The sequence below is a fragment of the Piliocolobus tephrosceles genome, chromosome 10 (assembly GCF_002776525.5).
Source record: "Piliocolobus tephrosceles isolate RC106 chromosome 10, ASM277652v3, whole genome shotgun sequence".
NCBI classification, from domain to species: Eukaryota; Metazoa; Chordata; class Mammalia; order Primates; family Cercopithecidae; genus Piliocolobus; species Piliocolobus tephrosceles.
In genome coordinates, this window is record NC_045443.1 from 29,960,600 (window position 1) to 29,975,300 (window position 14,701).

The 14,701-nt window shown below is 40.3% G+C and overlaps 1 protein-coding gene across 2 annotated transcripts in view; it reads right to left on the reverse strand.

The window, feature by feature from the left end:
* The window catches only part of TMTC1 (transmembrane O-mannosyltransferase targeting cadherins 1), a 292,296-nt gene that overhangs the window by 163,335 nt on the left and 114,260 nt on the right, over positions 1 to 14,701 (reverse strand). The window contains exons 6-7 of one of the 2 annotated variants that reach the window (XM_023209003.2): positions 3,612 to 3,693; positions 2,690 to 2,793 (exon numbers count right to left, since the gene is read on the reverse strand). The exons of the other annotated variant lie outside the window; for it this stretch is intronic. Coding sequence (XP_023064771.1) covers positions 2,690 to 2,793; positions 3,612 to 3,693 — 186 coding nt within the window. The remainder of the gene's footprint in view (positions 1 to 2,689; positions 2,794 to 3,611; positions 3,694 to 14,701) is intronic. 2 annotated transcript variants of the gene reach the window in all.

A 14,701-nucleotide genomic window follows, 5' to 3' on the forward strand; every position in this document is an offset into this window, starting at 1 on the left:
TAAAGGAAATGTAGCCACTATGCAAGAATATATGGCAAAATTGGTTTTTCTCTCATAGACAAAAGTAGTTATTTAAGGAGCTACAGAACACAAGACAGTATATTAGTGAGCTGGCACAGCTAAAAATATCTGGATGAGCAGCCCTGGAGATTTTGAAGGCCAGGGAGAGATACCTAAAAATGGTGAGTAGATTGCAACATTAACAAAAAGCTGGGCTAGAGAAGTCAAGCTTAATTAAAGGATATATTAAACAAGAATTTTTAAAACATAAGATATAAACAAAAATTTATAAAGGTTCTACACTGCTGAGAAGGAGTAAGCCAACACCAGAAGTTGGATATCACATTATTTCTGAGAGCATATTCAAGATTTGTTTAATATAAATACATGTTGGAAGTAATGAAAACAAACGTGACATAGTTTTTATTATAAAAATGTGATAATCATATTGGAAGATAGCCTTTTAAAATGGGAAATAAAGAAAATAAAGAAAGAGAAGAAAATACTAGAAATAATTTTAAAAAGCATACAAGGCAAAGAAAGTAGTAGAAGTTTATTAATTCCAACATAGAAGTTAATTGATGATATAAAGGAAAGATCACTGGCAAACATAAAAACAAAATCTAGGCTGGGCGTGGTGGTTCACACCTGTAATCCCAGCACTTTGGGAGGCTGAGGCAGGTGGGTCAACTGAGGTCAGAAGTTCGAGGACAGCCTGGCCAACATGATGAAAACCCCTCTCTGCTAAAAATACAAAAATTAGCCGGGCATGGTGGCATGTGCCTGTAGTCCCAGCTACTTGCTACTCTGAGGCAAGAGAATCACTTGAACCAGGGAGGCAGAGGTTGCAGTGAGCCAAGATCACGCCACTCCACTCCAGACTGGGAGACAGAGTGAGACTCCATCTCAAAAAAACAAAAACAAGAACAAAAACAAAAAACGAAATCTAACAATCTGTTGTCTCTAAGAGATACAAATAAACTAAAATATAAATGCCCCATAGATCAATATTTAAAATTTATCATTTCTCCACAAATACAAAACAAAGTTAAGGTTACTATCATTAAGATGATATTAGATAACATTAAAGATATGTAAAACTATGAACATTTTAGAAGAGTGCACCTTAATTTTTTATATCTTTAATTTTTTATAGTCCCCAGGTCTTTTATTTATTTTTTGACGTCTATTATGACACAAATTCATAGGGGACAGGTTCCAGCAGGGCAGGCTCCATTCCACTCGTTCACAAAGTGTGCTTCTCTGCCTTCCCTCTTCTTCTGATCATTTTCTTTCATGCGTTTCAGGAAGCTATCTCAGCTCTTAGAGTGCTTAATACGCACATTAAATCTCTTGGCAAGAATCTTGCCTGAACTTGTTTGTTTATAACAATACCAACAGCAGCTGGGTAACATTGTAGACTCTTCCAGTTTTGCAATGGAAACATTTGTGGGGCCTTCCTTTTTGAACAGGACCCATTCCCTTGATGTCAACAATATCACCTTTCTTATAGATCTGCATGTATGTGGCCAAAAGAACAACTCCACGTTTTCTAAAAGGCCTAAAGAACATCTATGGGATGCCTCTCCTCTTTTTCTTTGTGTTCCTCATCACAGCAAATTATTAGAAGATGGTGGTTCCAGCCGAAAGAAAGGCATCGCAATTCTTAAAACATTATAGCAACAATATATTCTGAAGGAAGGTATTAAAACTGTCAAATATAATTACATCTGAAAGCCTCAACTGTACATAACAGCAAATAAAATAGTTAGGGGCTTAAATCCTATTCAGTGAATCAGAGCCACTGATCAGCATTACTTCCCGATCCAAACCCCTCAGAACGCTTAAGGACAAATGGAGTGATTAGCTGTATCTTAGCAAAAACTGTTGTTCATTTCTATTTGTCACTTCCAACCACCCCACTTATATTATCTTACAAATGGTTATGATATCCAGTCAACCTCTGTACACTTCTCTGCACATTGTTCTGTAACATTCAACACATGTATCAATCAATAGATAGTTATTATTGATAAGTGACTGCTATGGTTTAGATCCGGATTATTTGTCCCCACCAAATCTCATATCGAAATGTAATCTCCAGTGTGGTAGTGTGGAGGCCTAGTGGGAGATGCTTGGGTGAGGAGGGCAGAACCCTTAGATTAGATTAATCCCCTTCCTTGGAGGTAACTTCTTGCTCTATTAGTTCCCACAAAACTAAGGTGCTAAAAAGCCAGTTGGCACCTCTGCTCTCTCTCTTGCTTCCTCTCTCTCTGTGTCATCGCTGCACACGGTCAGCTCACCATCATCTTCCGTCATGAATGGAAGCAGCCTGAGCCCTCACCAGATGTCTAATCTTAACTTTCCAGCCATCAGAATAGTGGGCCAAATAAATGCTTTTCTTTATAAATTACCTAGTCTCAGGTAGTTTTTTATAGCAACCAAAAATAAACTAAGACAGTATCCAGTTAAATATTTGTTGAATAAACAAATATACACCAAAGGAAACAACAGCAGTAATACTGCCAAAACAGTTTTATTTATTGAAAACAATTTCAAATGTATAGTTTCTTTTCTCCCCACATGAAGGATAGACCACAATCCTCAATATGTAAAGTCAGCCTGTAATTTAAGATTACTCAAAATTATCTAACAAATGCCAGGTTTTAAAAAAAGTACTTATACTAACCTTGTAAGAATGTAAGGCGAAAATGAAGCTGGATTATCCTGCTCTGAAAAGAGGGGCATAGATCCTCCCATTATCCACAGACGGAAGTACAAAATGACAAGCACCTTCAGAGAATAAGAAGATTCAGTGAGATTGCCACCAATAATCTCCACCCTTTTTGCATGTGCATTCTGTTCCTCTAACAGGGAATGATGTCAGTTGCCCCTCCCTTAAATCTGAGTTAGTCTTGTGGCTGCCTTGTATTGACCAGCAGGACATGTAGAAGGTACCTTATGTCACTTCTGGACCTAATCTTTGGGAGGTGCAGCAACTTTTAGTTTATTCTTTTAGAAACCAGCTGCCATGTGACAAGGAAGTCTTGACTACCCCTCTGGAAAAAGAACCCACAGGGAGAGGCCCTTGGGGATGAGATATCACGTAGAGGAGAACCAAGATGACCTGGCTCAGATGATAGCTGAATAAACTTGATTGAGTAACCTCAGCCGCCCCAAATCATGATGATCAGAAGACCCGAAAAGCTGAATACTGCCCAAACTAAAGCAGATAGGGCCAACATAGGGTTATTATATTTAAGCCACTAAAGCTCGGGGTGGTTTGTTATGTGGCAATAGACAACTGATACAGCCAGGATTGCACTGCCTCCTCTTGAGACAACTCAGTCGCAGCATCTTGAAAAGGACTCATAGAATACTGCAGTTCACATTGTCTACATCATCAAATCCACATATCCCTGGAATGCTTTCATATATACCTTTGGACGCTTTGTAACATTATGGCATGTCAACTGTTTGATCCCAGTATCATGATGTTAGAGTCTATTGCTGACTCTATTAAATAATCTGAATTACATCTCTGAGCTGAGATACAGTGAAAACACTCCTTATCAGATATTTCAAAAGTATATATATATATATATACTTACATAACTTAGGACCAAAATGGCCCTTTTTAAAAATGGTCTCATGGTAAGCAGGAAATTTCTATTGCTGCTTGCTCTCAGATACCTAAAAAGGGAAAGAAAAAAAATCTCAGATAAGTGTGTCTACCAGACACAATGTTCTCCTTTCAAGGTGAAGACACTGCAGCTCTGAAGAAGGCTGCAGAGAACAATGCTGAGAGCAGGGCCTCTGCAGCCAGAACACCTGGGTTTCCATTCCCAGTTCTGCTGCTGCTAAGAGACTGGGAGACCTCGGGCAAGTTTCTGAACCTCTTTGCACATCTATTCTACTCACTTATAGAAGGGAGACAATAATAATATCTACCTCACAGGAAAGTTGGGAGGAATAAATGAGATAATATCTAGAACAGGACTTAGCTCTGTTAGCTATGAATATTACTAACCCATCGAATCCCAAATAACCTAGTCATTTTAAAAATGATACAGTTACACCGGTCACAGGGATAATCTTTAACAAAATAAGAGTTTATTTACCTCCTTAATATAATTTGAAGGCTCCAATGTCTTCCACCCACAAAATACCTCACAAATCTCTTACCTCTAAAAATAGAAGATGCCAAGGTTATAGGAGGTTAAGTAATTTATTTATTTATTTATCTATTGAGACGGAGTTTCGCTCTTGTCACCCAGGCTGGAGTACAATGGTGTGATCTCGGCTCACTGCAACCTCCACCTCCTGGGTTCAAGCGATTCTCATGCCTCAGCCTCCCGAGTAGTTGGGGTTACAGGCACCTGCCACCACGCCCAGCTAATTTTTGTATTTTTAGTGCAGACGGGGTTTCACCATGTTGGCCAGGCTGGTCTTGAACTCCTGACCTCAGGTGATCCACCCACCTCAGCCTCCCAGAGTGCTGGAATTACGGGCGTGAGCCACTGCACCCAGTCAGTTAAGTAATTTTTTTAAGGCAACAAAGTTATGAGTATCTGTGTTAGGATTACAGCTCACTGGTATTCAGCGAATAATTTTCTCACCTGCTTGTGGTTCTTGGAACCAAACTAGGTTACAAGAACGTCAGCTTCTAGAGGGGCAGGAACCTGTGTGGATCCTGCCCTGATGCAGCTTACTCAGTCATAGAAAGTGGGAGCTCTGGATATCTACATATAAGACATGTGGTTGGCTGGTTTTTTTTTAAAAAAAAAGATGATGAAAGGGAATCAAGAGAAGCTATTAACAAGCCCCAAATGAAAACACAAAATAAGTCTTAAGTCATTTTCACCTACATGCAAAATTCTTCACGGAAAATACAGAGTGGAGGGGGAAAACAAAAGTCGAATCAAATCCCATAAACCGCAAGCATTTCCCACCTCATCCTTATTTCCTCTACCCCCTTTCATTGTTTTTTTCTCTTTTTTTAATCCAATTTTTCCTCAAAGCGGTTTTCCCCTACAAAATTTGCATTAAAATCTGCATGAGGTTTCTTCACACAAAGGGAATGTTCTATAAGGGGGAAATCCTTTTGTAAAACCAGAGTGGGTTAATATCTCACAAAGAAATGTCTATCCACCTTGAGGATTACTTACAATGGCCGGGCGAGGTGGCTCACGCCTGTAATCCCAGCACTTTGGGAGGCCGAGGAGGGCAGATCATGAGGTCAGGAGTTCGAGACCAGCCTGGCCAATATGGTGAAACCCCGTCTCTATTAAAAATACTCAAATTAGCCAGGTGTGGTGGCAGACACCTGTAGTCCCAGCTACTCAGAAGGCTGAGGCAGAAGAACCACTTGAACCAGGGAGGCGGAGGTTGCAGTGAGCCGCGATCGCACCACTGCACTCCAGCTTGGGGGACAGAGTGAGACTCCATCTCAAAAAAAAAAGAGAATTGCTTACAAACACATGTGGCTCCTCTGCTTTGTAACAAATGGCACTGTGAGGAGGTGACAGCCTCACGCTTCCTTCTCACCTCCCTTTTCCTCTGCCTGGTCTGAAAAGAGCTGTGGAAGTGATATATGCTCAGATCTGGCCATTCAAGTATTTAATGAGTGGAGAAAATGAGGAGTCCAAAAAACACGAAAGAGAGTTGGCTTTTAGCAAGCTCTGGACTGGATCCATCCTCAAGCACTGCATTTAAATCCCTTTCATCTTCTTTAGCTGCCAACAGAGAGCTTGACAAGGAAGAAAGCCAAGGATACTGTCAGCTCTCACAAGCCACGGGGACAGCTACTGCCCCAAAATGGGCTTTAGGGGGTCCACTGCTTCCTGAAATTGTGCACAAGATTTTGTGTGTATTTTTCTGAGGCAAAGTCCTTGACTTTGATCTTCAGTGTCAACTGGTTCTGCATTGCCTAAAAGGTAAAGCCCTGCTAAGCAACCTTCTCTCAGCTCTGCCTCTACTGTGACTATTATTTTCAGGCCAACTCAATTATGACCACCCTGGTTATTTCTGCTGTTCCTTTTCAGGACGTTATCAATGGCAGCAGAAAGGCAAAGAGAATGACTGAATGTAAATGGAAAAGGTGCTGGGGAGGGCTGGAGAAGCAATACATCCCATCCGAATACAAAGGCACTTCCTGGGGTGATCTGCTTCTGGAAACTTCTTTTCTCAAGTTCTCTCTGTTGATTGTTTCTTTTAACATAGTGGAAAAATTAGCAGTGGTTTTCCTTTCCATAGAACAACAAAACACAAAGTTTAGGATATTTTTTCAATGATAAAGTTAGGTAAATTGTTTTTTTTTTTTTGAAACAGCGTCTTGCTCTTGTTGCCCAGGCTGGAGTGCAGTGGCATGATCTCGGCTCACTGCAACCTCCGCTTCCTGGGTTCAAGCTGTTCTCCTGCCTCAGCCTCATGAGTAGCTGGGATTACAGGTACCTGCCACCATGCCCAGCTAATCTTTGTACTTTTAGTAGAGACAGGGTTTCGCCATGTTGGCCAGGCTGGTCTTGAACTCCTGACTTCAGGTGATCCACCCGCCTCAGCCTCCTAAAGTGCTTGGATTACAGGTGTGAGCCACCGTGCCTGGCCAATTCTCCATATTTTGTTTCACTGAAAGCTTGCTATGATGGCTATTTCACTGAGTTATATTTGTAAAGTGTCCCCTGGTTTAGAAATTCTTGGGGAAATTCCATTTCCTCAAGAAGCTAAAGGCACCAAATAATTTACTGTTAAAATGTGGCATCCCAATGTAATGAAAGCCTAAATTGGTAAAGAGAGCAGTAGATGAAAAAATAAAGATGACCTCTGCAAGACTTCTATTTCTAGTTGTTGATCAATAGTAAATGAGAAAGTAAGCCAAAATAACATGGCTGTCTTTTTTGGTAAACACTAGGTCAGAGGCTGAGATCCCTAAGTTCAGATAGGGAGCACTCTAAGGGCTAAATTCTCTGCATCTTTTCCTCTTCCCCTACCCTCACCAAAAATGAACAAACTTTCCCCATCAGTCCAATAGACATGATCTGTGAAGTAGAACCAAATAACAATACTCAATACTATTAACAGCAATAATAAAAATAGCAACAACTAATATGTGCTGGACACTAATCTAAGTGATTTGAGTAGAGTAACTTATTCACCACTTACAACAATTCCATGAGGAAGAATATTATAATTTATTTCTTCTAAATGAGGAGACCCTAAATCTGTGAATAACACTTAACTATGACATGAGATTCTCTCAGCTATTCATTTCAACTATAAGAGAAAGTACCTAAAATTGTCTTCAAATACAATTTACTATGTAAATGTTATTACTAATTTTTTCTAATTCCAGTTAAGTTTTCCACTCTTTTCCTTGCAAAGCCAGAGACTATGTCAACAACAAAACCAGACCACTGGTGAAACCAATAGAATGAGAACTAAGGGTCCAGGGTTCTATTCCTCTGTTCCCATCTAACTTGTCACATGATGTAAAATAAATCTACCTGAGCTTCACTTCCTTCCTTTATTAATGAATGTTAGACCAAATGGTCTCAGGGTCCATTTCAGGTGTAAAATATTGTGATCCTTGGACGTTCTCATCAACTGATGACACCAAAACTGACCAAGGAAAAATGAAGAAACCTACCCAATTTCAAAAACAAAAAAAGAAAGGAATGTCAAGGGATTCCTGAAGAGTCAAATATTAATTGACCCTTCACTTGGAGTAGGCCCTTCATAATTTACAGTTGCATATGAAAAAACAGTTTAACATTAATTGAGGTTATTGGCATCGAGGTTATTGGCATTGTAAAACTATAGTTGCAACGACTTCTGATTCTTGCCAAATAAAGGCAAAAGATTAAGGTTAGCCATAGTAAATTCCCTAATCTATGCTCCCATATGCCCAAGTTTTCTGACTACGCACATCCACCATCCCAGTACATCATGTTAAAGTAGAGTTCAAGTTTACCTTCCATAGTTACTCAGTCCTCAAATCCTATTAAGAGATACTAGCAGAGATCAGAACAACTAGCCAGCCATAATCATCCACCTATCCATAATCTTGAGAGCTAAATAAATGCTTATTATAAATTGTGTAAACAATGCTTTGTTAACACAAATTATCATGTCAATAAATAATTGATCAGATGACAAAGATTCTTTGACCAAAATCTAGTCAGGTTCCCGAAACTTCTCCGAGGCCCATCTGTGCACTTTCTTGTAAAATCCAGTTTTAGCAAGAATCCCACTAAATCAGTTTAGCCAGAACCCCCCCCCCCGCCCCCGCCCCAATATCTGATCTCTGTCAATACCTGATCAAGTTCTTTATCCTCCACCATCTCCCAGGAGATGTCTCATCACCCTGGTCTGTCTTCAGGAAGAATCCTATTAGGTCTATTTAGCCAGAATTCTCCCTTATTCATGATGTTTACTCAGTAATTTCCATCCACTGATGCTCCCCCAATCCACCACACGCTGTTCATTGGCTATAAATTCTCACTTGTCCATGCTATATTCAGAGTTAAGCCCAAACTCTCTCCACTATAAATTCTCACTTGTCCATGCTATATTCAGAGTTAAGCCCAAACTCTCTCCACTACTGCAAAATTCCATCACAGTGGTCCCTGTATCAATTGCAACAGACCCATCCTCATCTTAAATAAAGTTTTCCTTACAGTGCTTTAATAAGTGTCATTTGAATATTTTTAACACATACAGCAAGATGATCAATAAATGCTTACTGAGCCAAATCAAATTGTAAACATCTACCTCTTTTCTTTTCCTTCTTTCTTTTTTTTTTTCTTTTCTTTTTTTGAGACAGAGTCTCACTCTGTCACCCAGGCTGGAGTGCAGTGGCATGATCTCGGCTCACTGCAAGCTCCACCTTTCCGGTTCATGCCATTCTCCTGCCTCAGCCTCCCGAGTAGCTGGGACTACAGGCTGCCACCATGCCTGGCTAATTTTTTTTGTGTGTGTGTTTTTAGGAGAGACTGGGTTTCACCGTGTTCGCCGGGACAGTCTCAATCTCCTGACCTCGTGATCCGCCCACTTCGGCCTCCCAAAGTGTTGGGATTACAGGCGTGAGCCACTGCGTCAGGCCTACCCCTTTTCTTTTTCTGTGTTATCCTTACCCTCTTGTGGTAGATCAGGGTACAAAATAAAAGTGCTCACAGCTTGGAATGTGGCAGCAAGTTGGAAGAGGAAAACCGCTTGAATAGTACTATTTCCCTTATCCAGAATACTGATGACTTAAATAAATACTGATGACTTAAATAAAGACATGAAATTAGTCTTTCCAGAATACTGATGACTTAAATAAAGACATGAAATTAGTCTTTCCAGCTCTTCTCAGAATCTACAAACACCTAATAATTTTTACCTAGATGTCAGTTCCAGGTAGCAAATATCTCAGATACAATGAAGTATAAGTGTTTAACATTATAGCAATAAATTATAAACAGTGACATATGAAATTTCTTCTAGAACATCAATCTTAATTGACTTAACTTTCTTTGCGCTTTCAAGGCCAAAAGGAAGTTAACAAAGAGTCACATATTCGGACCAAAAAAGAATTTTTGAAATCAGAGCTTTTTCAACAGAAATTCATAATTACTGCTTCTCTTTGAAACTCAAGAAAAAAGATTTCTCAGTTGATCAGAATATAACAAAGACACAGCTCACATCAGAAAAAAAAAAGCATAAGCTTAACAAAAACAACAAAAGAATTTTAAGTGTCTCTTGACACTTAACAATAAAGAAAACTTAAGTGTCTATGGGTTCTCTCTTTAATGTACTTTCCTTGAACCCATGAAGTGCCTCGTCTAAATCTTAATAAGCAAAGGCATTCCATGGAGGAGCTGAACAACCTTTGATGTCTCCTTTGATATTCAAATAAAGATTCTGAAGGAAAGGAGCTAACTATTCTAAGAAAACAATGATGCATATTTCAGTTCTATCTACTCTGAAACTCAAACTGACCTTCAATATCCCATTCTAAGGCTATGATAATTTTCCTTCCAGAAATTTTAAACTCTGAATTCAAGTTACTTACAAGAAAATAGTTACTTCAATTATCATATATTAAATGGTGAAAATGAAGACAAAGAAGGCATAGGAGAAAATAATTTAATTTCTCTTTACCATTCTGCAAATTAAAGTTAGAGGTGGAAGGAATCAAAACAACTCACATAGTTTTATAGGTAACGGGAAAAAATGATGCCCAGAAATGTTACTTGGCCTGCAAAAAGGTCATGATGCTTCAGTGTCAAAGGTCAATGAGTTTAAGCTTCATCAATTTATTCAGAGAACCTAATTTTTATTCTATGATTAATTTAGTTGGAGGCCTTAGTTTTTTATTCCTTCTACAACGAATAGCAAAAATTTCAGATTCCCCCTTGTCTCTCATTAACAGTCCCAGGAAAGTTTCAATTCGTTACTGATGGCGGGTACTGAATCCATTTAATAGGCACCAATCACTGCGCTAAGCACCTTACTATTTTTATTTCATACTAGCCCTGTGAGTTCATACTTGTCCCTGTCTTGCAAATGAGGCTGAGGAGGTACTTACTCAGGATCTCATGGTTGGCAAGAGGCAAAGGTGAGACCCAAATCTAAATCCAAATCAAGCATTCACTGCTCTGTACAGCATAGAAGTAAAATAGGGCTGGTTTAGTCAGAATGTTTTCAACACAGATCATTGTTAAATTGCATTTCTGCATGTTAACAATACAATGACTTCTGTCTTAGTCTGTTCATGGTGCTGTAATAAAATGCCGCAGACTGAGTAACTTACAAAGAACAGAAATTTATTTCTTATAGTCCTGGAGGCTGGGGAGTACAAGATCAAGGCACCAGCCTCTGGTAGGTCTGGTGAAGGCCTTCTTGCTGCATCCTTACGTGGGAGAAGAGCAGAAAAGCAAGAGACATAAATTCTCTCTGAAGTCTCTTTTACAAGGGCATTGACAATTCATGAGGGCTCTGCCCTCACGACTTATGCACCTCCCAGAAGGCCTCACTCTTAATACTACCACAATGGGGGTTAAGTTTCAATGTGAATTTTGGAGATAATTCCACATTCAAGCCATACCAACTTTTTTTTTTTCTTTGAGCCAAAGTCTCGCTCTGTCACTCAGGCTGGAGTGCACTGGCATGATCTCAGCTCACTGCAACCTCTGCCTCCCAGGTTCAAGCAATCCTCCTGCCTCAGCCCCTCTAGTCGCTAGGAATACAGGCATGCACCACTATGCCCAGCTAATTTTTGTATTTTTAGTAGTGACGGGGTTTCATCATGTTGGCCAGGCTAGTCTTAAACCCCTGACCTCAGGTGATCCACCTGCCTTGGCCTCCCAAAGTGCTGGGATGACAGGCATGAGCCACCACGCCTGGTCCCAACTTCTAATTAATTAAAAGTGATAAAGAACATTTCAATATCTTCTTCAGTTCATAGAGTTCTACAGTGAAGGCTTTTCATACAAATGAATGAAGTTAAGCAGTGCACATTTTTGAAAGTCCTTTTAATAAGCACCCTTTTAAAGGTTAACTCACGTAGTGATTGCTGCAGGTTGAAACAAAAGTGCCATCCATGTACCATGGATTCGGAAATTCTAAGTGAGAAACAATGGCAAGAAGGAGAATGAGCAGAGCTGGGAGGGTGTCACTGTGTGGCAAGATGGCCAACCAGCCTGTCCCACAGAGATAAGCAACCAGCAGAAACAGGGAGTGAGGCAGATGAGGATGCTCCAAGTGACAATGAAGCTGACACCTGAGGAAGATGAGAAGTGAATGAAGTGCAAAGAGATAGAATACGATGTATATACAGAGGCCTAAGATTGAGAGGGCAAGCTCAGAGGGAGCAAGTGAAAGAAGTCCATATGGCTGGAAGATCTAATACTGGTACAGTGGTGAACAGAGAGACTAAAGTGGTAGACAGGGGCCTTTTCACCCCGGGACTTCATGACCCCTTGTGGAGTTTAGACTTCATTCTGATGGCAATGGACAGTCAGTGAAGGGCTTAACACAGAGAGATAACCCCATCTAATTTCCTATAGTGCAGTGTCAGCATTCCATGACATTGGTAGAGTGCCGACTCTGAAGTCCATAACAAAGAACAAGAGATCCAGCAGCCTCAGAGGGGAAATGGTGAACACCAGGAAGTAGACAGCTATTTTGGAAATTTCCGAGATACCAGATGTAGAAACAAATAAGAGGTTCTGGTTCAAGTAGAGAGAGAGACCTTATCATAAGAGTAAGTGAGAAAAGCATGTGTTACGTTTACTTAGCAATATGATTTAGGTGTTAAGAATGTTCCTACTATACTTTAATATTTTGTTAGCTGGTCATTAATTTGATATATATAAAAACTTGCTACTAAGAAGAATATTTAATTTGCCAAATAAACTCCCTTTAGAAGAGGATACATAGTATGTATTTGTATGGTATTTATGTGTCACAGAATTTTTCAATTCATTCTAACATTTAATCCCTGAGATATATTTATGAAGTGGGCAGAACAGAGAGAACTGGCCCCATTGTACAGATTTAGACCTAGGGAGCAGTGGATCCAGCACCAGGATTGAGTCTCCTGATGGCCAATTCAATGCCTTTTTGCTGCATCACTGGTCTCCTCTCTGACCACACATTTACTGTGTGCTTTCCCTCCAAGCTTGTTGCAAACCAAAGACTAAATAATCCATGCAACAAAATCACTGCTACTTGAAATACACATTTGTGTAAGTGCACAAGTAAACCTTTGTGCTAAGAAAAAGATTTAAACAGTCAATAGTACTATAATGATATTTTCTGAACCTTTTACTGGGATACATGGATGGATAAATTCAAGTATAATCAAGCTAGTGAAAAAGAGTATTTGATACTGGGACTGTCTGGGTAACCAGTGAAATACATTTGCTGTTAACAACAGCAGCAGCTACCATTTAATGAATACCTACGTGCCCCAGGCATGGTTCTAATGCCTGTAATCCTTAGCACATTTCTGTCGGTGGGCACTATTAATATCTTAATGTTGCGAGTGGGGAAACTGAGGCATTAATGGTCAAATAACTTGTCCCAAGTTTCCACAGGTAGTAAGAAAGGGGTGTCATAATTTCAGGCTGTGCCCTTAACCACAAAAGCTCTGCTACCTCTCACACCATTTCCAACAAAGTCTCTGTCTTTACCATCCCAGGAGGATGCTCGAAATTCAAATACTATTCTTACAGATATTTGTGCACATCAGTGACATACATTTGAAAGGACATGAATTCAGGGTCAGGGTGGTGGCTCATACCTGTAATCCCAGCACTGTGGGAGGCTGAGACAGGCAGATTGCTTGAGCTTAGGAGTTCTAGACCAGCCTGAGTAACACTGCAAAACCCATCTGTATTAAAAATACAAAATAATTAGCTGGGCATGGTGGCACACGCCTGTAGTCCCAGCTACTCAGGAAGCTGAGGTGGGAGGATTGCTTGAGCCCAGGAGGTGGAGGTTGCAGTGAGCTAGCTGAGATTGTGCCACTGCATTCCAGCCTGAGCTACAGCACGAGACCCTGTCTCAAAAAAAAAAAAAAAAAAAAAGAAAAGAAAAAGAAAAAAGGAAAAAAAAAAACCAACCACCAAGAAAAAAAGGATAGGAATTCAGGATACCAAGATATACCTGATCCATTTAGAAATTCACAAAAAGTTGGCCGGGTGCAGTGGCTCACACCTGTAATCCCAGCACTCTGGGAGGCTGAGGTGGGCAGATCATGAGGTCAGGGGTTCGAGACCAGCCTGACCAGCATGGTGAAACCCCATCTCTACTAAAAATACAAAAAAAAAAATTAGCTGGGCATGGTGGCATGCGCCTGTAATCCCAGCTACTCACGAGGCTGAGGCAGGAGAATCACTTGAACATGGGAGGCAGAGGTTGCAGTGACCAGAGATCGTGCCACTGCACTCCAGCCTGGGTGACAGAGCGAAACTCCATCTCAAAAAAAAAAAAAAAAAAAAATAGAAAGAAAGAAATTAACAAAAAGTCTACTACGATTTTATCACTACAAAAAAAGTCAAACTATTCAAACAGCAATATTCAATTTGACAAGCAAAATATTGAACACTGAGTTAAGTCTTAGAAGCAATATAGAAAAAGCATAAATGCACACATTTAACTTGTAAATTACAGAACAAATTTACTGAGTGCATACCGTGGGACAGAAACTGTTCTAAACATGTTAATTCTTTAAGTGCATACAACAACAACAACTATAAAGCAAGTGCTATTGCTACGCTCATTTCATAGATGGGGAAACTGAGGCATTAAAAAAGTGAATTAACTTGCCCAGGATCACAAAGCCAGCCATTGGCAGAACTGGGATTTGAATGTATGCCTTCTGGTCCTGAGTTCACACTCAACGCTACACCACAGAGCCCTTTTTACATTTGCTGCACTACCCAGGAGGGGTGCACATGGTCAAATACTAAAGAAAGAAATCAACATGGGCTGGAAAAGGAAGGGAAGCTGCGGGAAAGACCTAGGCCTGAAGAGACAGAGAAGATGAAAGAGTCTGGGTGGGCAAGAGGGGCCAAGGAGAGAGGTGTTCCAGGCAGCTGCACAGGGACTGTAGTGGGCACAGCCTGCTCCTAAGCAATGAGAGCTCTCTGCACACACAGTATAGGCAGCCCTCTCCTCCTGTATTTGGGGGCACTACTGAAAGTGTCTCCAAGTC